Raw genomic sequence first — 26700 nt, 5'->3', positions numbered from 1 at the left:
CATTCAACCCTTAAAACAACCCTCCTGTGCAGAAAAAGGCAAATATCAGTCCCCACACACAGAAGCTTTTCCGCACCTCAAGGCCTGAGTGTTTTAACCAAGCCTCTGGAATCTGCTCATAGGCTGGTGAGAGCAGGTGGAAAAGGGAGACAGGCAGCAAAGGCAGATATGGAAGAACACAGGAGACACAACTGAAAAAAAAAAAAAAAAAAACGAATGCTCTTCTCAGCCATAAATTCCCACATTTTAGGTGATTTGCCCCTCAAATTTCTTTACTTATTTAACAGTCTCTTCATTAAAGTGACTTATGAGGCATTACAAGGAATCCGCCTTCCTATGAAAAATCACTTATGCTAATAGTTGAAAATTAACCAGAGCCCCAGTAGAAGAAACAAAAACATTCACAGAAAAGGTAACCTAAAATTGATTTTAAAGATGTGATACAGCCACTAATATTACAGAAAAGAAATAAAGATAAAATATAAACTATAATAATATCGATTTTCAAAAGAGAAAGAAACCTTTTGTCCAACAGAATCTAAGGACCTCAAATTCCTTGCCCTTTACAATAACTTGGCAGATTGAGCTTTTGCCTAAAATTGGTGGTAATAAGTTTAATTTGGATCCATAATGTGCACTGGCTCATGGTTGACTTTGGGCTTTAATAGGTGTGAATGCAGTCAAGTAATCCTGTGAGGGACTGTTCCACTGAATGTTATTATTTGAGCTAAAGAAAAATGACCCCAAAAAATGGCTGGACAAGAAAACCTTTCAAAAGGAAATAGACAGCTGAATATTCAGCAAACTTAGATTTTTAAAAAGACAATAAGCTCTTATGTTCTGCCTTATCACAAATTTTGGTGATGTCAACTAAGTAGGATAGGCCAGTGTTATTGTAGTTAGTAAAAGATGACTTCCTGGACATTTCTTACCAGACACTCACAGGTATCACTGGACCAGCTCATGAAGAATGGAATTAACAGTCTGGCTTAACTAGAAGCTGTTATTCCCTGGCTCTGCTTTAGTTTTGACACTTTAATGATGGTGACCTAATTAGGGAAAAGGGCACCTCTAACACGTACTTTTGCATTTTCTGCACTTCCTTGACTATTGCCAGATTACAGGGTGATGAACTGTGAGACCTAGGTTTCCTGTCTGAGAACTGCGGTTTAAAAATGTCTGGCAAAATGGAATTAGAAACACTGGCAGCGTACGTACCCAAAGTAGTGAGGATGTGATTCACTCATTCATCAAATATTTACTAGAGCTCTTATAAAAGTGCCCTGATCTAAACTAGCTGCTGGTAATACAAAAGTGAGCCCAGCTGCCTTCAGGGCCTGGCTCTCCAATCTAAGCTGGAGACAGAGATATTCCACCAACATACTGAAATACAATGATTTAGACTAACGGGGGGATTTGGACCGAGGCGGTGGGGTGGGAAGGGTAGGGGTGGGGAAACCCTCTGTGAAGAAGAGGCTCTATGTCTAAACCAGAGAGCGGAGCAGCCCGAGGGGCCGGCCAGGGGAGCCGGGCCTGGGTACCAGCCAGAGGGATGGATGAGCAAAGACTTCCCTGAAGGAAAGCTGTAGTGGCTGAGTCATTCTGGGCATGGAGGAAAGGGGGAGAGTGGCATGAAACTGTAATGTACCTTTTTAAAAGAGAAGTATGGGAAATATATTTTTCCTGTAGGATTAAAAAAAAAAAACCTGTCATTTTAACGTGTAAGTCCCAAACTGGCAAACAGGGAATCCAATCTCTGGTTCTGCAAACGGACGGAGCAAGCTCACCAGATCCCTTGATGCTGAAGTCCTCCACGTGCTATCTGGCTGCTTCCATCCCCCTGTACAGCTACACCCGTGACAAGCACAGCAGGGCTGGGCAGGGGACAGCCCATTCCCTGTCTGGTGCTGCCATGACCACCTGAAGCGGCACTAACGGTTGGGGAGAGGCTGGGAGCAGACAGTTCCACCCCACTCGTCAGCCTGACCCACCGCTGACGCTTCACAGTGGTCCTGGGGGATGCCCAGTCCATCACCCGACTAGCTGCAGTGAGGCTGGCCACAGAGTTAGTGAGCAAGGGTCACTATCCCACTCCGCTCTCTCCGCCCTTCTTAGTTTTCTTTCTTCTAATCTGATAACAACGAAGCAAGTATAAACAAATACCCGTGGTTCTCAGATGTTTTAGGCCAGAGCTCTCCTATCCTTTTCACCACACCTCCTCCACCCTTTAGCATAACTACTCCTTCTAAGGCCCAGATTCTACAAAGCTCTTCCTCTGTCTACACCCCTCCCTAAATTGTCTATTCGTTTCCATGGACGTGTGGTTCTCCAAGGGTCACTTAAATACCTCAACCAAATGCCTCACCTTAAAATCCCTCCTTAAAATATTTTTCTCAAGGAACAGTCATTTGCACATCTCTCTTAAGGAATTATTGGAGACAAGAGTTAGTGGAGTAAAAAAATGACCAAATGAGAAAAATGACTGAAATGACAGGGACAGTGGGGTGACCTTGGGCAAAGCCCTCAGTCTCTGCCTCTGAAAATGAGGAACTTGAAATGTTCAGAGTTGCTCCCCTTTCTCTTGCACATTTCTTAAAAAACAAGGTGGAGACATTTTCTCAATTCCATGTGATGATTTCTACTCTCAGGGCCAAGACAAGAGGAGAACAAAACATTTTTTAAAAATCTTATTAACATAAAATCATATAAACTTTTGGAATTAGAACAGACACCTAAAGAAAGGTTATAGGAGTCGGCAAATTATTAGCATCCCTTAAAGTTTTAATTCTTTTTTTCTTTAATTTTTATAAAGTTTTAACTCTGAGTGCTAGCTAAACTTTTAACTCTTTGAGTGCTAGCCAAACTAGCTAGGAAACTTTCAGTAACTACTGATTCTATTGCATTATTTCTAACATCTACTACCTCTTCTCTGTCATCCTCATATTCCCTGATCTATAAAAATTAAACAGGGGTCCATAATAAGCCTTCAGAAATAAGCCTCCTGTGTTTACTGGGAAGATGCACCACTCCGTCTTCAATGAAGTAAAGGAAAGATCCACAGATCTACCATGTTTTCCTGAATCTTTGGGCCGAAGATGCTTGGTTTCATGTCTCCTGAATTCCCTAAGGAGCCATTTTCACAGAAGGTAATTATTTTCCCTCAAAGCTAGGCTTTGTTTCCAGATAAAATAAGGTGATGGTACAAAAGCGGATCCATTTCCCTGGGATTTCAGAAGCAAACAAAAATCTCTGTAGCATAAAAAAATAACAGTGATAGGGGCTTCCCTGGTGGCGCAGTGGTTGAGAGTCCGCCTGCCGATGCAGGGGACACGGGTTCGTGCCCCGGTCCGTGAAGATCCCACATGCCGCGGAGCGGCTGGGCCCGTGAGCCATGACCGCTGAGCCTGCGCGTCCGGAGCCTGTGCTCCGCAACGGGAGAGGCCGCAGCAGTGAGAGGCCCGCGTACCGCAAAAACAAACAAACAAACAAAAAACAAAAAAAACAATGATACAATAATAACACTATCGGGGTGGGGGGCAATCTGAAGTGGTCAATAACCATTTACAGATCATCTCCCTTTGTTGCTAATGTTGATAGTGATTTCAACAGCGGCCGCTGCCAGGAGTCTTACTTTCTAGTTCTTATTCTGCCGTCACTGGGGCAGGGGAAGGGGAAGAGAGTCTTTATGTTCTTAAACTTTTGATATTTTTGAAGCAAAAACCGTTCATAACAAGTGCTAGAAGGGTCAGGAAGGACTAGGCAAGTTGCAAAACTCTGTATCTGAAGTAGTCATTAAAGCAAGGAATCTGGAAAGAGACCAAACCAGTGAAAGTGAAATATAAAAGGTTAATCGAGCGTCAAAAATTTTTTTTGCCTATCATGTCATCAGAACAGTGTTTTTTTCCTTGTGGTAAGAACACTTAACATGAGATCTACCCTGTTAAAACGTTAAGTGCACACTACAGTATTGTTAACTACAGGCACAATGTTGTAGAGAGCTCTAGAACGATTCATCCTGCTTAACTGCCACTTTATACCTTGGAACAGTAACTTCCAATTTCTCCCTCCCTTCAGCCCCTGGCAACCACCATTTTACTGTTTCTATGCGTTTGACCATTATAGATCTTGCCTATAAGTGGAATCATGCAATATATTTGTCCTGTGACTGGCTTATATCACTAAGCATAATGAACCGAGCGTTTTTTAAACAGCTAAGTGAAATCTTTACGAAGGAGCTAACTAGCTAGAAGCACAAGCTCATAAGCTAAATGTCTGTTAATTATAAACTATTATAACACACTACATAATACCACCCCAAAAGACTTTCGACAGAGAGACTGTGCCTAGAACTTGGGTAAGAGTTTTACGATACCAGTAAAATCAGAGATCTTTGCATCACAGCTTTTCATTATGTAGGTTCCTCCAATTTAATCATAAAAGTCAATAATTAACGCAAGCGTAAGAAAGTTATTTGCTAGAATGTCCCGCATAGGTTTATCTTCCACCTGCCAAGACTGAATTACCTCTAGTATTATCACTAGGTGAAAACAAAAGGGAAGAATCCAAGAGCACATTTCAAATTAGAGACTAGGGCCTAACGAAAAGTATATCAATTAGCTCTAAAAGTTATCAGAGGGCCATGGGAGCTGGAAAGGTTAGATGTGCCAAGTACCCTATCTACAAGCAAAGTAAAAAGCAAGTAGATGCAATGCTTGGTGATCAGAGAAAACCATGATCTAAAATAAAAGATGCTCAGCAGATAAGAGAGGAGAGACCGTTCTTGAAAGTTTGTGCCAATTAACAAGCAATATTAACTTTAAAATTGGGATAAAGATGGAAATCTTGAACCCTTTAATATCATATATATCTAACAATAATACAAAAACCAAGACCGTCTCCATTTTCCAATTAGTGTTTCAGACACTCAGAAGTAAACAGCAGCCATAAAATAGGGGCATTAAAAAAAAAAAGAATTTCAGAAGTCTAGAAGTATTAAGTTGAACAATATGAAATCGCCATTTTTTGTACATCAAAAAGTTCGAACATCAGAATTTTCACATGGTTCCACCAAAGAAAAGGGAGGGCTCATTAATTTAATGGTAAGAATAAAAACCTGAAGACATGCTAAGAGTTCGTGGTTTCACTAGGAGGTTTACTTCAATGCGAGAATAGTACTGAAGCAGGAAAAGGATTTTTAATATTCTATGAAAAACATTATGTCTCAAATCACACGAAACTCGGGCCAGTCAGTACCTGCTCAAATGAGCCTAAGAATAAAATTTTCCACGTATAACCGTCCCACTTTCTTTTTTGACTAACATATGACATCCAACCCTAGTAAAATTCTATTCCCAGCCGGTTTCTCCACTCCCTGGTTGGATGCCTGAACCTGCCTATCATGGGTAGAGCTTCAGGGGCGTGCCCACACACACCTCACTTCTCAATCTACTATTCACCACTCAGTCCTACACACTCCAGCCCTCCTCTGCCGCTCTTTCTTTTAACCTTGGCACCCTGACAGTCCCATCTGTCTTTGTCAGGCTCTCCCCCACCCCCTTCCTTTACAATACACCAGTGATCTAGTCTTTCTCGCATAGAATGGGGGGATTCTGCTGAGCCTCAGTCACTCTGCCTTTCCCATGTAGGTAAGCTTTGCTGTTCAAAGAATATCTGCTGGATTTTGTCATGTAACTTTACATTTCTGCCTTATCTGAATCCTGATGAGTTTCTCAAAACCAATCTCACCTATAAGGCATCAATAAACAGAACTTGAATGTTATAAATTAGGATAATTTTCTAAGGCGGAGCTGTACACACCTCCAACTTTAATATTAGAATAAAGGGACTCACCTACACTAGGTGGGTTTCCATGTGGATGGTATTTTCCTTCCGGCACACAAAAGCACTGTGCTCCCTCTGGAAGTATTTCAGGGGTACTTTTTTTTTTTTTTTTAAAGTAACTTCCTGGACTCTGGGAAATGTACACAGGTTCTGAGTCAACTCCATCACGTTCAGTATTAGGGAAGTAATTTATGTGAGGAAGGGAACCGCAATGTGCCTTCGACATTTTTTGAGGGCGGAAAGTTTCAGAAGAGTGCAGGTACGTTTCTGACTCTTTCTATTGGGCTTAATCATTTTCCACCTTTGATTCCGGCAGTTGTAGAACCTATTTGGTGACGTCACCAAAGGACTGACAAACATATTATTTGATATTCCACTGCTGCGAAGGCCCCGCGCAGAACCACCCATCCTGTGCGTACATACCTTGAATTTGCTATTTCCACTTTGGTTCTCGCCATGGCGGCTGCCCTTTGCGCGCCTTCGATCGCTCTGTCCACCTTCTCCCTAGTTTTTGTATTTCTTATTGGTATAAGCTGCTTCCTTATTCCACGGACCAGAATATTATTTTTGTATTTTCCCTCTTCCTTAGAGCCGTCGGGAAACACGGTGCAGCCGTACCCGTGCCTCTTGTTATTTGCCCACTCGCCTTCGTACTTCATGCCGTTGGAGCGCTCGCTGATGCCGAAGCCGGTGCGCTTGTCGTTCTTCCACTCGCCCATGTACGTTTCCGTGGTGGTGGCGTCCACGTTGTCTTCCACCGGGCAGAAATCACAATCTACGTCGCCGAAGCTGATGGTGGAGTTGGCGTCGCTGGAGCTGATTCGGCTCATGGCCGCGTCGCTGCGGACCGAGCTGCGCTTGCTGGAGATGGAGGACTTGGATTCCGACTTGCGCAGTTTCATGCTTCCCAAGAGGGAGCCCCGGCGGAAGAGGCCGCCCTTCTTCTTGCCTGCGAGCTCGGCGTCGGCATGGAAGTTGAGCACGAAGCCCCCGCGGCTGCCGGCCGGGCTGTCGGCGGCGGCCGCGGCGTCGTGGAGAACGCTGCCGTTGCTCTGCTCGCTGCGCAGCGAGGCCAGCGACGTGCGCAGCGGCGAGCGGATCACCGTGGCCATGCCGTAGGGCACGCTCTGGCGCACGCCGTAGCCGTGTCGCATGCCGCCGGCCCACTGGCCCTGGTAGGTACCTTCGAGAGACCGCAAGAGAGCACAGCGTGAGTCTGGGGCCGAGGGGGCGCTGGCGCCTGCGAGCCCTGCGCGCAGGCCCGGCGGCCCAAGGTGCAATCCCGCACATTGCCAAGTCAACTCTTAGGGATGCTTTTAAAATTCCATTTGTGAATCCCGTCCCTGAGATGTTGTGCCTAGACCTTTTCTGTAATTGTATGTAGGCTTTTTGTATACAGCTGTGGTGGCTAAAAAGCGTGCACTGTTTACCTTTGGGAAAACTGAGATAAACTTCCACACTTAGCATTATGGAATTCATCTCAGGGCAAAGGTGTGCTTGACAGTATCCACGAAAACTTTGTTGACACCGGATCACTTTTTCAATGAATATTATACCTTCTCAGGAAAAGGATAATCTCTAATCGAAAGCATTTGTTTTCAGTAAGTTTTTCTATTAAATAAATTAGCAGAGACGTTAAAAAATTAATCTGGAGCAGCTTTTTAAATAACCTTAGGGGGAACTGAATGTTAAGATTAGGGAACTTAGAATTTTCTCTTCTACATCAAGTTCATTTCCTTTTAATTAAAGGAAAATTTTAAATTAAAATATCCCCCAAAAGAAGCTATGTAGAAATTTTAAGATGTAATTACTTCCTTATTATTCCTAACTCACAATATCACAGAAAAGCAATCATGATAACAGTCTGTCTTGACTTCTTTCAGTTTCTGATTATACCGAGCTACCTTGCCATTTTGTATTGCCGTGAAGATTTCTGTTGCATGGCATACATTTATTTTTAAAATACCGAGAAGTGCTGCTTATAGTTTTATATCATTGTGTTAACAAGGGCTGATTATTGCACTTAAAAGTTAAAGCCATAATGGCTCCAAAGTCAAAAGTTTTGACGAATTTCAAGACTACCATCTCTTTCTGTTCATTCTGATATATTTTTGGTATATAAATAGACAGTAGCAGGGAGACAATGAAATATGAAGTGGGTCTGGTACTGTGAATGTCATATTCTGGGTAGGCCTTAACATCTTAACCTGACACCTAAGAACTTCTGAGGAGGTGGGCCATAAACCCCAAAGGATAAGATAGTCAAATAGAACATTTCAATTCAAGAAGCTTTTACTGAATATTAGCCATCTCCAAACAGGGAAGGAAACAGAATTATTTCCTTAATAATTATTTCTTTAACAGGGAAGGAAAATGAATTATTAGGAAACTGCAACTTACTTTCCCTTTTCCTGATAGATAAAATTTTAAGTTCTAAGATAAAAGTTATACAACCTGACTTACACGCACTAAAACTACCTTATTTTTAAATACTTGTTTAAATAAGCCAGGAATGCTATAATTGTATCCTTCTAACTTTTCTACATAATGACAAGTTAATTTTGCTAGAACAACTTCCAACATACTGTTTGATATCAAGAAGTATTTACACTTTTAAAATGCAACCATACTGTCTTAGGAATTCCTAACACTGGGGGGAAATTAACAGCTAGTTTCCTTAAACTGCTATCTCCAGAAAGTATTTAGAATTTCCAACGACGTATTGCTTGAAAACTCTAAGTGGTTTAAGGCAACAGCAATAATTAGAAAGTTGAGGTTGTTGCTTAACTGTCGAGTTGAGAAGCAGAACAATGGCATTGGCTATATTCCCATCCTATTCTGTTGAGGAACAGTATATGGAAGAATTCCTCCACAGAATTGCTAGAAACCAATTTACAGTCAAAGTATTAGTGGTTCATCTGAAATTTAAAACAGGTTTAGTCAATGAACCTAGCAAAAAAAGGGCCTCTAGTTCTTTATGAAGCAGGTGGTTTCCACCTGCTCCCTGCTGCTCAAATAAAGTTCTGATTAGTTCCTCGCAATTCCTTAAATATAGATGCATAGTTCACAAGTTTAAAAATTATTTTCATGGGTTTGAAGTTATGTTCTATGATTCTGTATCTGGGAACTGATTTTCTAGATATGGCCATTTTCACTAAATAAGCTTGTAGTGGAAGGCATCCAGTTCAGAGAGAATTCCGGTCAAATTTAGACTTTATTATGCCAAACTTAAATCTACATGCTGTGAATGGGTATGTGCATGTGCAAGTATGCATGTAATTAACAAAACAATGTGTCTTCCTAGATATTTTCAATAGTTTCACGACAGGTGAAAAAAGGAACCACAGCAGGATCAGAATTTGCACCAAATATTCTGGGCACCTAGACTTGGATTTCATGAGTATGGTACTAATTTATTCTTAATATTCAGGGAGTTTCTATTTCAGTAACACTTCACACACAAATCACTAATAAAATAAACCGAGTGATACTTGTCAATGGAATTATGACTTCCTTCCTCTAGTTTAATGTCACCACAAAATACATGGAATCAGATTTTCCCTAGGTCTGAAAGGGTAGCTAGGGATGGACTTGTGGTGCAGAGGCAAAAAGTAAAAATAGGGGAAGTGATATGTCCTGTTTTGGCCAAAATCTTTGTATGAAATAAGTTGTAGCAATACACTTCAATTTAGGCCCTCATTTTATGATTCAGGACTTTCTAATTAACTAACTGATTGGCATATGAAAGAAAAACAGAGTAGGAATAGTGATTTTTTAGAGTTTTTTCTCCCCTTCCTAATTGGTAGCATATTAGATTTTTTTTTTTTTTGGTAGAAAAAGAGAACCACAGTCCTACAGTTATGCCAAATTTTGAGGTTTTTAAAAAATTCTTTTAAAAGTTAGTTTTAAAACAAGATGCTGATTATCCACAGTCATCCTAGACACTTATTTGAGCTTCTACAACACATACATAGAGGACCTTTACTGTGCTACATATATATTGATTGCTAGGTATAGTGAATACTCTAAACCAAGAGATTTTGTTTAATGAGTAGTAACTTTAAAAGAAGACTCACTTATTTTTAGCCTTCCAAATACTGAAGTAAAAGAACTATCCATGGCCTTCTTGAAAGGTTATAAAATAACGCACACATATGAAAGATAAGTTTTGTATTCCAACTTTCGAGCATGGAATTTAGTTATATTGTAGACCCGGGGCCTCCAATAAAATCCAATCACAAGCTAACATGTTTGTAAGGCTGTCAACCAAGGCACTCTATGCCCATTCAGAACATTTAAGGGCCCTAATTAACTACTGTGGAACTTGAAACTCCTGCAGCCCATATACAAGTATTAGAGTAAGTCCCCCCCCCTCCTTTTAATCCATGAGAACCATATCCTTCATTTATGCTGTAGGATGAAAAGATGTCCTTTTTAGCAAATCCTACCATTCTGCCGTTTTGCATTTGAAACACGGCCCAACTGTTCTGAGTAAGTGAAGTGTACAAATTGTATAAGCTTTTATATAAGCAGTGGCCTGGGCTGCCGTGGGGTTGCCGTGGGCTGGAGAAACTTTTAACTGGATCCCTTTAATATCCTCCAACTCTGAGCTGCAGAATTCTGAAATGTGACCTTGCTTCCTACAGCCCTCTTCAATTAACTGATTACGTTTAGTATAAGAAAATGTATTTTGCCAAAGCATAAGACAGTCATGCTTCTCAGTTTATTACAAAAGGAAATTCATCAGATTTTGATACCTGTTTCAATAATATACGTTTCCTGGTTGGAAAAAAAAAAGGGAACTCTGCCCTCTTATATACAAAATTTCTTTTGCAAATATTGTTTAAATATTAAAACAAGGTGAATTTTGCTCACAGCCAGCATACCATTTCGGTCATACACCTTATTGCAAATCGGCGATTGCGTACTGCCAGTCTCAGGAGTAAAGTAGCTGTTAACTTAGCAACTATACCTTTCAATTGTATTTTTTAAAACGTAGACTCCATTGTTCATTTCTAAAGTGTTTTCCTCATAATTTGTCCACGTATCTGCAGCTCAACAATGAGTACCTTCTTTTGATGGAAAACCAATACTTCAAGAAACCGAATGAAAACCAGAAAGAAAACCCCACATCCTCCGAATCCCACCTGCATCAGGTGGCCTCTCCACTCCCATAACTAGGATGTTTCCAAAAGCACCTCAGATAAGGAACAATTCCCCAACATACTAGTTAATGGGGTTCTGGCTTCTATCTTTAGGCTACTAGAGGACCAGAAGCGAAATACGACTCCACGTGAAACCAATCCCAGGAGCGGTCCGCAGCGACCGCCAGCCTCACAAGCCCAGGGCGTTCGCTCTAACTCCACGGGAGTGGTGATTTCAAACCCGCCCGGGAGAGGGAGGGATCAGGAACGTAATGTGACGGGCTCAAGTGACAGCGTCCCCTCTCCAGCCCAACCCTCCCGGGCGCGCTCCCTCCCGGTGGCAGCGCGGCGCCGGCCAGGTATATTCACGCCTTGCTCCCCAGGGTGTGCACACACCGCCCGCTCCAAGAACCGGGTCAGATCCAACCCTTGCGCACCAGTCGCGTCCCACTGCACCCTCCCGGGAAGAGCGGGCGCGGGAAGAGGGTGGGAGGCTTCCCCAGGTGTTTTGGCGGGTTTCCGGACACGTGCGCCTCGCGTCCTCCCCGCTTCCCCGCAGTCTGGGCAAAGCCCACCGCACTAGCTCGCGAAGCAGCCGAGCCGCCAACGACGCCGCTCACCTCCGTCCCCGTAGGTCTCCACGCCGTACCCGTCCTGCAGCCCGTTACTCCAGGTACCCTCGTAGCGAGCGGGGGTGCACAGGCTCTGCCGAACCCCGTAGCGCCCCTTGAAGCCATGTGACCACTCCCCCCGGTACATCCACTTGCCCTTCGTCTCCACCCCCAGCCCGTGCCGCTTGCCCTGCGCCCAGTAGCCCTGGTAGGTGTTGCCGCTGGGCCAGGTGTAGCCTCCGACCACCTCGAAGCCGTGCGACCAGGAGCCCGAGTACTCGCCCTGGCCCTTGGGCCCCGTGCAGATGCCATGCCCGTGCGCCTTGCCCTCCTCCCAGCCGCCGCAGTAGGTGCCGCCATCGTCGAAGTCGAACCTTCCGCCCGTCATTCGGGGGGCAGCCCCGGCGCGCTCCCCGCGGGGGCACGGACGCGGGCAGAGCTGGGCACGGCAGGGTGTAGCTCGGGGGTGGAGGCCCGGCGGGCGAGCTCACGACAGCGCCCCGGGCAGCTCGCGCCGCCGCTCGGCTCCAGTCCGACGCCGCCCCCGTCCTCCCCTCTTCTCTCGCCGCTGCCGCCGCCGCCGCTGCCGCCGCCGCCACCGCCGCCTTCCTCCTCCTCCTCCTCCTCCTTCGCCGCTGCCGCCGCCGCCGCCCTGGCCACCGCCGCGCGCGAGAGGACAGCCCGGGCTCCGGAGCGGACCTTCAGCTGCTCCCACCCGCCCACGTGAGCCGGGCGCCGCCCCGCGCCCGCCCCTCGTCCCCTCCCCGGGCGCCGAGGCCCGGCCCCGCGGCGCTCCCGCACCGCCCCCCCCCACCCGGGCCCTGCCCCCAGCCCCGGGAGCCGCAGCTTCCCCGGCGGGCGGGCTGGCTCGGGACCGGCCGGCGCGCGTGTGTTCGCGCAGCGGGATGCGGGTGGGAGGGCGATTGTGCCCAGGGCCGCGCGCGAGTCCCCGCCTGCCTGGAGGCGGAGGCGAGGCCGCGTGTGTGGAGGCAGCTCGCAGGCGGCGGAGGCCCCGGTGTTTGTGTTTGGGGTTTATCAGTGTGGTGAAGCGCCCATAAGTGCGGCCACGTGTGTGTTGAGGGAAAACTCATATGCGTGTTTGTCTGCATGGGGTTCGTAGTTGCATTTTTTCCGGCCTTCCAATTTGTGTACTGTTGCGTTTGTCATGCTCAGCTGTCACCGTGAATTAACATCCCCCAGATACATGTATGCATGTGAGATAAGTCTGCCACAGCCTAGATATAATTGTGCAGAATGTTCTTTTACACCTACCCATTTCGAAGCACATGTGTTTGCATTTATTTAATGAATATATAGGGGGAGAGCAATGCAGTTTGAAAGAGCAAGGAATAAACTGGTGAGTTTTTTTGTTTGTAATAATGAAGAGGGTGTTTTTAACCTGTCTTTGCAGGGATATAGGGTATTTGCTTCTACCTCAGAGCCTGCTCCCTCTAATGCCTCATTTATTCTTCTAACAACCCTAGAAATTCTTCAGCCCGGAGCTGTGTACCCAACGGGCAGACGGCTCAGTCTGTGTATGTTGTATGTGTCTGGAATGTACACCTGGTACCTCTCCACTGGCATCCACAGTTTAAGAAAGTAAACAGAAGCTTTCAAGGAGGAATATGGTAAGTAAAACACTGCTCTAAACTTACAAAGAGTCCCTGACCTACAAAACTGGAGACAGGTGTCAGCTGATCTACTTTCCAGCTGCAACACTGCTTTGTTGAATTCACTTTAGACAACTCTTTAAAACTTTTAAACCTCTGTTTCACCATCTTCCAAATGGGAATGACAAGATTTACCTTTCACTTTCTATGTTAGATAATAACTGAATATACTGTGGGTGCAGCGTAAAGCCAAACATCAGAGATTTGTTCATAGGCAAGTTGCTAAGTCAGTATTGCCTCTGGGGAAAGCAGGCACTGGTTTCAACCTCACCCTTAAAATACCCATGGGAGACACTTCTCTGTGGTTCATAGCCAGGGGTCTTCGGTTAGCCTCTCAAGGACACTGCTTTGCAGAGTATTCGTGGTATTCCTTAGGCTGAGAGGCTTTTGGATGACATAGTGAGCACCAGAGGCTGCCAAAGGTTCTCTCACTAGGTTTTGATAATCAGATAAAAATATAAGCACAGGTGTCAGGGAAGGCAGCAGGGAAAAAGGAGACTAAACTGCACAGAAAAGGAACTGAAACTGACCTTGACTGTCTCTAGCTCAGGACTGGAGCTGGCCTTTCCTGCTTATCTGGCTGAAATACTGAAAGAAAAATCTCAGTTTACACAGAACCAAATCACCAAAGAGAATTAGAAACCCTTATCCATGGCGCTGCCTGCAGAGTTGCTAGGAATAGTGCTTACCCTAGTGGCCTGAAATAATTATGCACCTTGCTCAGCATCTTGTCCTGGGCTGGGGATTGATTTAGGCCACCGGGAAAACGAAGGCCCAGGATTTTGCAGCTGAGCCATAATTCCATTTTTCTGGATCAGGAACTAGTGTAGACAGTCACATTTCCATCTGTTTTAGGGTTCTTTTTGATATGCGAAACTGTGTGATTGCTCAGGCCAACATTTTTTTCTCATTTTGAACTGGATTTCTTCATAGAGTAACCTTTGTTTCTTTGCCTTTTTATTTTTGACCCACCCATGTGTGTTAGGATCTACATATATGAACATTTAAGGGCTAAACTTGTGTTTGCAAGCATGGTGGAAACATTTAATGCTTTTTTACTTTTCCTAATTAGCTCTCAGGCAAATGATGGACTTTCTGAAATACACAGCACAGAGTCAGTAAGTTTCTGGATCTATAATGGATGTGTAGTCCATCCATGGTAGATGGACAAAGGGCGCAAACACATCTGGGAAGAATATGGAGATTTGGGGACAGTAAAAGATATGCCCACTTATCCCTTAATCTTTTCCTCTTGCTATCCCTAATAGATGTCTTCCTTGGAAGGACCCTTCATTAAAAGAAAGAATCCAACACCAGGTGTCTGCTATTACATTTCAACTAATCAGTCCTAACCCGACTCTGCCACTGACTCTTCACGGGGGAAAATCAGTATTGAATTTTTGGTAGTTCACTGAGAGATTTTGGGCAAGAAATCATACATACAAAGCATACAACCCATACTCCCATTTACCTGCTGTCATCCCGGTGGAATGTTTCCCCAGTCTGACTGATGTGTTCATTAACGTCAGTGTTCAGGTTCAATGGCAATGGTTGGAGAAGACAAGGGAACGAGAACCAGGAAAAGGAAGAGGTGCTGAGGACGGTCACACAGCACGTCGGAGGTAGTGGAATAACACTGCAGTTTACTAGTTGGGGTTAGTAATGTCCTCATTTTCCCTCTCACTCTGAACCTTTGCCCTGGATAAGGGGGGAGTTGAATTTAGCTTTAAGAGGAGATTAGTAAGAAGAGAATATGAATGTTGGTTTGACAGGTGGGGTGCGGGAGGCCATTAAAGCCCAGGGGCCAGCAGCCACGGTAGTGCTTGGTTTTTCTCCACTGTTCAAAACGCGGCGCTTGTAGATTTCCATTCTAGAAAATTTTGTAACAAAAAGTAAGCCATTTGAGTGTGAATGTCTAGTAACAACATGTTGGTGTGGATGTTTTGCTTAGAATTTGATCTTTTTTTCATAGAAGATGTGTTTAAAATTTTATTGGTGATTTCATTTTATTTACATATTAGAATTAGTTACTGAGAATTTTTAATAAAACTACAAATGACAGAAAGCTAATCTGGAGGTGTATGCTGTCCAAAGTGTGTTTATTGATTCAAAGTGTGTCAAAAAGCAAGTAGAATTTAAATTACTTGATTTATTATATAAGTCAAAATGAGTTTTACTACTATTATATATAGGACGGATAAACAACGAAGTCCTACTGTATAGCACAGGGGACTATATCAATATCCCATGATAAACCATAATGGAAAAGAATATGAAAAAGAATATCTATGTATAACTGAATCACTTTGCTGTACAGCAGAAATTGACACAAATTGTAAATCAACTATACTTCAGTAAAATTTCAAAAAGAGTATTATTAGCATATCTGTGATAAAAGATTCATAAACATTTTAAAAACTTGCCCACAATAAATAAAAAAGTTAAGAAATATGGCCATAAGCTTTGCAGATACCATGAAGTCAGAAGAGGAAGCGACTTACGAAATTAATGATCCTCACAACTTTGAAGGAAATTACGGTATTGCCAGACTATGTGCCAAGTTCTTTACGTGCATTCATTCATTCAAATCTCATAATAACCCATGTGAGTAGTACTAGTGTTATAACCATTTTACAGAAGAAGAAAATAAGCTTTAAAACAGTTAGTTATGTGCCCAAGATCATTCGAGGTAGAAATGGTTGAGCTGGAATTTAAACCACGTCTGTCTGATTCTCTTTATTACCACTCTTTATTAGAGAGGGTGAGAACTTCCAAATGGAGGAAAGAAGCAGGCTGGGTGGAAAGCAAGAAGGGGTGGTGAAGATGACTTTTATTTATTTTTTAGAATAGCTGCCCAGATGATGGTGATGCTACAGGCTAGAGTTAAAGAAATGGAGGAAGAAGAGTAAATTATAGAGGTTGGGAAGATAGGTTCATATAGGAAAAGATGATCCAGAAATATATCTCAGAGATGTTCAGTAGGCAGTTGGGGGCTTCCCTGGTGACGCAGCAGTTGAGAGTCCGCCTGCCAATGCAGGGGACACGGGTTCGTGCCCCGGTCTGGGAGGATCCCACATGCCGCAGAGCGGCTGGGCCCATGAGCCACGGCCGCTGAGCCTGTGCGTCTGGAGCCTGTGCTCCACAACGGGAGAGGCCACAACAGTGAGAGGCCGGCATACCGCAAAAAAAAAAAAAAAAAAAAAAGGCAGTTGGTAATGCAGGTCAAGGACTAAAAATAAATTAGTTGATAAGTAAATATAGTTGTCCTCAGTATCTGTGGAAGATTGGTTCCAGGACTGCCCCTCCCAATACCAAAACCCACGATGTTCAAGTCCCTTATAGAAAATGGCAGAGTATTTGTACATGACCTATGTACATCCTCCCATGTTCTTTCAATCCTATCTAGATTTACCTATAATAACTAATACAAAGCAAATGCTATGTAAATAGTTGCCAGCACGTGGCAAGTTCAAGCTTTGCTTTTTGAAACTTTCTGGAATTCTTTTTTTTTTTTTTTCACATATTTTCAATCTGCGGTTGGTTGAATCTGTGGATGTTGAATCTGATGCAGCCTAAGGAAGGCCAACTGTAATCCCTGAGTTCCTCTTCTGACAGGTCTCTTTCAGTAGCCCTTCCCTTTGAGATGCATGCTGGTCCACTCTGTAGGAAGCCAGCAACTGGCTCTGTGCTGTATTTTTCAGAAAATCCATCTCCTCTAGGTCACTCCCCTTGTTTATCTAGGACCAAAGGCTTAGCTGCTGTCCCCCTACCTGCTGTTGCCTGCCATTGTCCCAAGCAGCCTCATCCTGGCCTCACCGTCTGTCGTCTTTCTCAGCATCATGGCCTTTATCTTAAAGTCCTCAGACATAGCGTGGCCCTGACTTTGACCCATACGTAGGCCAACACTGAAGACTAGAACTTGACAATCCCACTTTGACAGCACTCGCTGGTCTTTCCCATTCCCTGAACAAGCCATGGACTCTTAGCCAAGTCTCCACTCCTTTGATGCCCTTCATGTCCTCCTGGCCCTTCCTGATCCTGCCTGAAGGCCCTAATGCGTCCTTTACTCAGCATTGTCCTTTCTATAGGGACCTCCTAGTTCATCTGCCTGCCCAGCCCCCAAGCCTAAGCCACAGTTTCTCATCCCCTGCTCCTAGGAAGCCCCTTCTGGAGAGAATCACATTTACCAGTTGCCATTGCAAATCATGGGTGTCAAGCCTCAGGGTAACCCCTCCACACTGCGTGGCCGATCTCTTCCCAGGCAACTTCCAGAAGCCCATCACCATCCCTGAGCCCCTCTTTCTTTCCTACTTGTCTTCTCCCTCATGGAGGAAAAGAGCTAACCCCTGGGAACACCTTCCTTCTCTTCAGATTGGTCCTCATTTTCTTCCTTCCTTCACAACCTCACCCCAGAGGAAAAGATGTCCCTTTTCCTCTCCACGTTCTGGGTCAGTTCCTTCTCTCTTGGATATACTTTAATTTCTTTTCTTCCCTCCAACAGAGGTGCTCGTGTGTCCTCTATGTTAAAACAGCCCTCATTTCCTGGTCCCGCTTTCACCTCAAGTCTCCTGTCCGTTCTGGAAACTGCAGACTTCCCTGAATGAGTAAGTTACGTTCAAGTCTTTCCTCCCCACCTCTCATTCTCACGCCACTCGATTTGGGTTCTATCCTCACCAGTCTAGTGAAGCTTGTTTAGCCATTAAGGACCTCCTAGTTGACAGATACAATGGCATCTCTTCAATCCCTATCCTGCTAGGAGTGGCAGCTGCCAGTTTGATATTTGTGAACACTTAACCCTCCCTCAGCTTCTGTAAAACCCATATCTCTCAGCTTATCTCTCCTCTCCCTCTTCCTCTCCTACCACTTTAGCTGTCTCATTCCCTGTGTATTTTTCCTCTTATCCCTTTCTAATCTCCTTAGGCTGTCTTTTGTGTCCAAAACATTAGCTTCTTCGTAGCCAAATTTTGTGTAATTACTGGATACTTGTTGGCTTATTTTATACAACTAGGCAATCTTGCCCTAGGGCCCAAGAGTCTAATTTAGAAATAGTCTAATTCTGATATAAAAACACCAGCTGAGCCTTATTTAAGTCTCAAGGGCAGTTCTTTGGTTTCTTCCCATGACTTGTCCCTTGTGGCTCTCTGCCTGCTCTTTTTAATGAGCAGTGGTCCCCTAGACTTAGCATATGTGTCCAATGATGAGGCTCACAGGGGGTTTCAGAAAAGTTCTAACAATGAAAAAGGTAAATGACAGGTTAAAGGGAGACTTAAAAGAGGTAGTAAGCTTGAAGACACAGAGTAGACTGTTCCAGGTACTAGATCTGTGCATTGAAGACCTAGTACCTGAAACAAACCATAAAATGTATTTCTATGTGTGTGTATATGTGTGTGTGTACGTATATCTATGCACTTGTATATATGATTACTCGGTTAGGTTTGGAGACAGAGAAGTAGCTCAGACCTTTCTCTTAAGGGTATAAAACATACCTAAAGAGGCAGGAGATAAAAATGAAAAATAATAAAAGTGCAAGGGAGACAACTATAAGTAGCAAACAAGCACCAAGTGTGATAAGGTTTCAGAGGATAGAGTAGTTTTGCAGGCTGCTATAGTTGAAACGATTCTCAGGAATCATGGGCGTACTGTTTAGCTTTGTGGATAATGTAGAAGGGGCATCCTTCCAGATATCTCTAAAGGGATGGTCTTCTTAAGAGACACTGTACAGAGGGAAGGAATGAGGGGAATCCATGACTGTGATTAGGAGAATAGAGGAGACCTCCTGGAAAAGAGGTCCCTGGAATTGAAGGAGAAAAGAGGATGAGTTCATCTCTCTCATGCAACAGTGAAAATCATAATGCTTTATTCTGAAAATATGGATGAAAGGCAACTCAGAATTTGAAATAACACAAATTGGGGGTGGGGGCAAGGGACTATAAAAACATACTCGGGAGTGTTGCTATTAAGATGGTAAAAGTTGTGAAAATTGATGGGATAACCATTTCCTAAAAAGGTTGAATAGAGAAGGGCAGTACATCAACATCCATTCATGATAAAGACTTGACTCTTTCCAAAGTGGGTATAGAGGGAACATATCTCAACATAATAAAAGCTATTTATAACAAACCCACAGCCAACATAATACTCAATGGTGAAAAGTTGAAAACCGTCCCACTAAAATCTGGAACAAGACAAGGATGCCCACTCTCACCACCTCTATTCGACATAGTATTAAAAGTCCTAGCCACAGCAATCAGATGATGAAAAGAAATTAAATGTACCTGAATTGGAAGGGAAGGAGTAAAACTGTCATATGCAGAATACATGACACTATACATAGAAAACCCTAAAGACTCCACATAAAAACAACTAGAAGTAATAAATGAATTCAGCAAGGTAGCAGGATACAAGATAAACATACAGAAATTGGTTGCATTTCTTTACACTAACAATGAAATATCAGAAAGGGAAAGTTAAAAAAAATCTCTTTTAGAATTGCATCAAAAAAATAAAATACTTAGGAATAAACCTGACCAAGGAGGTGAAAGACATATATGCTGAGAACTAGAGAACACTGATAAAGGAAATTGAAGATGATTTAAAGAAATGGAAGGAGATCGCATGCTCTTGGATTGGAAGAATTAATATTGTTAAAATGGCCTTACTACCCAAAGCAATCTACAGATTTAATGTGAACCCAATCAAATTACCCATGACATTTCTCACAGAACTAGAACAAATAATCCTAAAATTTATATGGAATCACAAAAGACCCAGCCAAATTGCCCAAGAATTGCCAAAGCAGTCCTGAGGAAAAAGAACAAAGCTGGAGGCATTACACTCCAAGACATCAGACAATAATACCACAAAGCTACAGTAATCAAAACAGCATGGTATTGGCACAAAAACAGACATATGGATCAATGGGCCAGAATAGAGAGCCCAGAAATAAACCCACACACCTAAGGTCAATTAATCTTCGACAAAAGAAGCAAGAATATACAATGGAGAAAAGACAGTCTCTTCAGCAAGTGGTACTGGGAAAACTGGACAGCTACATGTAAATCAATGTAGTTAAAACACTCCCTCACACCATGCACAAAAATAAACTCAAAATGGCTTAAAGACTTAAATATAAGACAAAGACACCATAAAACTTCTAGAAGAGAACATAGGCAAAAGATTCTCTGACATAAGTTGTAGCAATGTTTTCTTAGGTCAGTTTCCTAAAACAGCACTAGAAATAAAAGCAAAAATAAACAAATGGGACATAATCAAACTTAAAAGCTTTTGCACAGCAAAGGAAACCATAAACAAAGTGAAGAGACAACCTATGGACTGGGAGAAAGTCTTTGCAAATGATACGACCAACAAGGGCTTAGTTTCCAAAATATACAAATAGTTCATATAACTCAATAACAAAAACCCAAACAGCCCAATCAAAATATGGGCAGAAGATCTAAATAGACATTTCTTGAAAGAGGGCACACAGATGGCCGATAGACACATGAAAAGATGCTCCACATCACTAATTATTAGAGAAATGCAAATCAAAAACACAATGAGGTATCACCTCACACTGGTCAGAATGGCCGTCATTAAAAAAGTCCACAAATGATAAAAATGCTGGAGAGGGTGTAGAGAAAAAGGAACCCTCCTACACTGTTGGTGGGAATGTAAACTGGTGCAGCCGTGATGGAGAACAGTATGGAGGTTCCTTAAAAAACTAAAAATGGAGTTACCATATGATCCAGCAATACCACTCCTGGGCATATAGCCAGACAAAACTAAAATTCAAAAAGATACATGCACCCCAATGTTCATAGCAGCACTATTTACAATAGCCAAGACATGGAAGCAACCTAAATGTCCATCGACAGGTGAATGGATAAGGAAGACGTGGTACATATATACAATGGAATATTACTCAGCCATAAAAAAGAATGAAATAATGCCATTTGCAGCAACATGGATGGAACTAGGGATTATCATACTCAATGAAGTAAGTCAGACAGAGAAAGACAAATATCATATATCACTGATATGGGGAATCTAAAATATGATGCAAATGGACTTATTTACAAAACGGAAACACAGACATAGAAACAAACTTCCCTAAGGGGAAAGGGGGGGGAGGGGTAAGTTAGGAGATTGGATTAACATATACATACTACTATATATAAAATAGATAAACAACAAGGTCCTACTGCAAAGCACAGGAAAATATATTCAATATCTTGAAATAACATAATTTAAAAGAATATGGAAAAGAATACCTATATATATGTATAACTGAATCACTTTGCTGTACACCAGAGTCTAGCACAATATTGTAAATCAACTATACCTCAATAAAAAATGTTTTTTTAACCAAGAAGGGAGGTGCACAATATTGCTGAAAGCACAACTAAGGAGTAAGTAGTTGCCAAGTGACTGACAGCTGAAGGAAAGAAAAAAACAAATCCATTATTAGGCAGTAAAGAAACGCAAATTATAATTGGGGAATGAATGGTACCAAGAGCTCTGGAATGGGATTTGAAACAATGGCCAATAATAGGAAAGGCTTCCCTCTAACTGAGCGACATTGGGGACTGTTGTATCCTTGCCAAGTGCTGCAGTCCCAATCCACATATCACCTCAGCACACACACCTTAGAGCCCTGGACGATTCTTCAGATCCTGACTGCATTCCGAATACAGCTTAAATTCCTCTTCCTTTCCTTAAACACACTCTAGAATGTTTGTTATCGCTTGCACCTCATTTACTACTTTCACATAGCAAAGCTTACTGAGAAGGAGGAACACCCCATGGGGAGGCTGCAGGGGTGCACTGCTGAGATCTCCCTCCAAGAGAACCTGCGGCGAGGAGGGTACTTGGTGGATAGCCTCCAGCTGCGGCGACTTCAGATCTGTGGCGGCGTTTGCAGTCAAGGCCATGCTCTACGCTGGGACATCCCCTCCAAAGTAAAAGGCAAATTGCTGCATCTCATGGCCTCTGATATACAGCAACAACAACAAAAAGCAGAGGACCCGGTAGGCCTCTTGGATTCCGGAAGCAACACCACACTTAGAAACTGCTCCAGCCTATATGCTGAGCGACATGGATGGAAGGCTGCCAGCTTTGAGAGGGCTCAGAGCCGGAAACAGTTCTGCAGGAGGCCCAGGCAAGCAGTCCTGCCTCTTGGGCCATACGATCAGGCAGATCCTTTGGTGCTGGCGTTTGGTGTCAGTGGTGAGAAAAGATATGATAGGAAGGTTGTGGCAGGCCCTAGTGGAAGAATCACAGTTCAGGTCTGTGGAGATCTGAAGCAAGGCCATAGCCTCTGCAGAAGAGAATACAGAGCTTCTGAGAATCAGTTCCTTGACTTTGGCAAAAAAAAAAAAAACACGACTGCTTGACCATGGGACCCCAAATGACTGTTACTTTAGAATTTCCTATTATGAGCTGGGTCCTGTAGAGTCTGCCAAAACAAAGTTGTACAGACGCAGAAGCAGTCTATTGTAAGATGAACATGGTATATCCAGGGTCAAGCCGAGCAGAACCAGAGGACACAGTAAGCTGCAAGAACAGGTGGCCCAGAGCCCCATGTCCCCTAGAATTGCACCCCTTCCTCAGCCCTTACCTATGGGAAGATTGGGGTTCCATTCAACCAGCTAAAGAGGAAGAAAAGCCTGCACTTGGTTTATCGATGGACAGGCTGTTATGTGGATGAAGCTGAAAATGAATGGAGGCTGCATTACAGCCACTCAGGAGTGGTCTTGAAAGTATGCAGAGAGGGAAAATCTTTCCAAGGGGCAGAGCTGTGAGTGGTGAAACTGGTCATCTATTTTATGTGAAAGGTGGGAAAATATGTAGATTTCTGGGCAATGGCCAACAGCCTGGCCATCTGGTCAGAGGCCTGGAAGGGAAAGGACTGGAAGTTGGGAGACATGGAGGTTCAGAGTAGACGCATGTGGATGAACCTATGGGAATGTGTAAAGAGTTTTGTGCTACATGTCAATGGCCTCCATGGAAGGGGCACTGAAAACCCAGGACTCTACCTAGACTGTCTCCAGCCAATAGCTGAGCACAGTGGGATTGCTAGAGCTGATCCATGCCTTCTCAACACAGGCCTCCTCTGACAGGCTCATATTTTCTGTGCTTCCTGTTGACCTGGCTGGAACTTTCTTAGAGCTATTCTGCAGTCTGTGTTTCCTCTATCCAATCCTCCTTCCTTCCCTCCTTCCTTTCACAGGTTTCAGACCTGCACTGTGACCCAAAGGCTCTGTCCACCTACTCCTGCTTCCTTTGGCCTTTCTGCCTCACGTGTGTTCACCCCAGTAAATCTCTCGTATGCCTAATTCTGTCCTGACATCTGCTTGTTGGAGGCCCTGAACTGACACACCCCGTGATCTTTCAAAAATAAACATATACACTCACACACTTACATTTACAGGTGAGCCATGGTCAAAGAGAGATGAAAGTCTGCTTTAGAACTTGATAAAATTGAATTGAAAATCAGATTTCATGGTCTTTAAAAAAAGAATGAGGAAGCTCTCTGTGTGGAAAAATCCCCAAGATCTATTAGGTGGAAAAAAGCAATGTATGGAATAGTGTATGTAACATGATGATTTTTTATGTACTTGAATCTATGTAAAAATCTGTTGGGGAGGAGAGGTGGGGGAAAAAAAAACCCTGTAAAGATACAAAGAAAAAGAAAAATAAAGGAGGTGGGAATAGCAATGCTCAGTAAAGAACATTTTGATTTGTTTGTATTTTGCACCTTGAAATTGTACTACCTATTAATAATTAAATTGAAATGTCAATCTTCAGCATCTTTGGATGTTATTATTTTAAAAATCAATCCTTTATATGTGATTGAACATAACTGCCTGTTGGCATATGATGCAGTAACTTATGTACAGTAGTGAGTGGATCTGATAAACTTAAGGAACCCCTAAAACTTAGTCTGCCAGTTGGAAAAAGACAGTCTGGGTGATCTAGATGGCCTGAGTGATTTCTAACTCACCAGCTGATTGAATAATTCATAACCTCTCTACCTGAGTGTGACAGAGTGGACATTTAGAAACTGCCAGCTGTATACTGTTGTCAGTCCCACCATGTTTGCTGGTCTCAATGTTTTGCTACTTCTAGAAAGAAATATGCACCACCATTTCCTTCCTGAATGTTACAGCCTAGGCTAAATTATGACTTGTTTCCACACCTCAGATCCATACTAAATATTCCTTTAGTACAAATACTTCATCAGGGTGCAGGTAAGAATCCCTTGTCGAGCATTTTCAAAAGATGCTTGTCCAGGTTTAACCCTCCCCTGGCAAAATCTCTGAGAGAGGCCCCACCACGTACGTTCCCCAGAGATCCTAATGTATTTCTTTTTTCTTTTTTTTTCGGCTGCACTGGGTCTTCATTGCTGTGTGTGGGCTTTCTCTAGTTGCGGCGAGTGAGGGCCACTCCTCGTTGCCGTGCGCGGGCTTTTCATCGCGGTGGCCTCTCTTGTTGTGGAGCACAGGCTCTAGGTGCATGGGCTTCAGTAGTTGTGGCACACGGTCTCAGCAGCTGTGGCTCACAGGCTGTAGAGTGCAGGCTCAGCAGTTGTGGCGCACGGGCCTAGTTGCTCTGCGGCATGTGGGACCTTCCCCCACCGGGGATTGAACCTGTGTCCCCTGCATTGGCATGCGGATTCTTAACCACTGCACCACCAGGGAAGTGCCCCTAATGTATTTCTGATGAAGAATCATTTCTGTTAGGGCGATTTCCAAAAATCCCCTGATGACAATCACTAGGGGGCACTTACTATATATATGCACGCCCAGGTTTCTCCCATGGTGAATTCTGATTCAGTGGGTTTGGGTTGAGGCTCAGGAATCTGTGATTTTAATAAATACTCTGAGTCTTCAGGGAAACATTACTGTAGGGTTATGTAGCCTCATGTGGGCTAGCTTAGATTCCACAAACTGATAAAATAATTTCAAAGTTGCCTGATACTAGTGATCCTAATATTACTTTATCTTTCTCACATGAATTCTCTCTCAAAGTGCTTTAATAATTATAAACTCTATCCTCCTCATCATTTAAAAGTCAAAATTCAAAAGTGCTATGTTAGAGCATGCTTGCTCAGGATAAGTGTAAAATAGATAGTGAATACTTATGCAATAAAAGAAGCTATTGATGAGGTGACCTTGAAATCCAGAACTTAACAGAAATCTGATAACTCTAGACCAAATCAGTTGGTGGACTTGTAAAGTCTCCATTCCTTCCTCAGTGTCTCTGGAGTGTGGACTCAGGGAGTTGTGCTGTCTTTAGAGATCACTGGCCTTGAGAGGTTTATCTCTTTCACCCATCTTGGATAAGTGACAGGGCATAGGGCCTGAGTTTAGGGTTACCACACAGCAAAGTACCCCTAGCCCCAGCTCCTGAGGTTTTCAGTAGTTTAGAATTGTAACCTTTATCCTGCTGGCAGTTTTTACATGGCCCTGGACTAGCTGGGCACTATGGCAGCCAGGCACACTGGCCTGCCCCCTGTTCCTGATTAGGGGCACCTGGATTAGCTGCTTTTCTTGTCCATCACTCCTGGGGGTTTAGAGCAGTATTGAGATAGGAGGGGCTTAGAGTCAAATACACAGCAGGAGAATGTATCCATGCTCCTGGGACGACTACTTCTAGATTTTTAAAAATAATGTCAGATAAATGACATTAAAGCTCTACTATTCTGAGTAAATGTTGACTGCTGAATTATATACATCTTAAGAGCTATTCTGTCCAAGAAGTAACTAAAAAAATCTGTAGCCTTTAGAGTCACTGTCATATTGATAATGGCATATGTCTTGTCTTTGGTGTCTGAGGAAACTATATGCAAGTGCTTTTTCAGTTTGTGATTCTCTTTCATCTCAAAGGCCACGTTATTTTTCCTAAAATTTATCATTTCTTTGGAATGCACCAGGTTAATGTAATCCAATAATTAAAAGACTAAAATGTTAGGAAAGGTTTTTTCTCCCTCTTTATAGCTATTTTAGTGATAAGAATGTGGTCTTCAGGATTTCCTTTTGTCCATTGACTCAACATATATATAGCGAGTGTCTTCTGCATGGAATGCCCTATAATGAGTATGAAGTCATTAATGACCTGCCTCAATGGAATTTACAGATTACTACAGGGGATAGATAATAAATCAATATATCATTGAAAATTGCTGCTCTATAGAAGAAAAATTAGTGCTATAGAAAAGGATGTCAAGGGACACTTTTGTTTAGAGTGCAAGGTCAGGAAAGGCCTCCCCATCCATCCATCCAGCCAGCCAACTACCCATCCATCCATCCATTTATCCATCCATCCATCCATCATTCTAAGAGTTATGTCTTTCTCTGTCTGACTTATTTTACTAAGAATAATACTCTCTACGTCCATCCATGTTGTTGCAAATGGCAGAATTTCATTCTTTTG

The 26700-nt window shown here is 43.2% G+C and overlaps 1 protein-coding gene across 2 annotated transcripts in view; it reads right to left on the bottom strand.

Moving 5' to 3' along the window:
* Positions 1–12050, bottom strand: part of JPH1 (junctophilin 1) — a 78371-nt gene extending 66321 nt beyond the window's left edge. For both annotated transcript variants that reach the window (XM_082601866.1, XM_082601867.1), the window contains exons 1-2: positions 11606–12050; positions 6265–7024 (exon numbers count right to left, since the gene is read on the bottom strand). In XM_082601866.1, coding sequence (XP_082457992.1) covers positions 6265–7024; positions 11606–11984 — 1139 coding nt within the window. In that variant the 5' untranslated portion in view covers positions 11985–12050. The remainder of the gene's footprint in view (positions 1–6264; positions 7025–11605) is intronic.
* Between the last annotated feature and the right edge of the window lie 14650 nt (positions 12051–26700).

This window comes from Mesoplodon mirus (assembly GCF_964341445.2).
Source record: "Mesoplodon mirus genome assembly, chromosome: 16".
Taxonomy (NCBI): domain Eukaryota; kingdom Metazoa; phylum Chordata; class Mammalia; order Artiodactyla; family Ziphiidae; genus Mesoplodon; species Mesoplodon mirus.
Note: the sequence above shows the minus strand (reverse complement) of the source record. Positions and strands in the feature narration are given on the sequence as shown.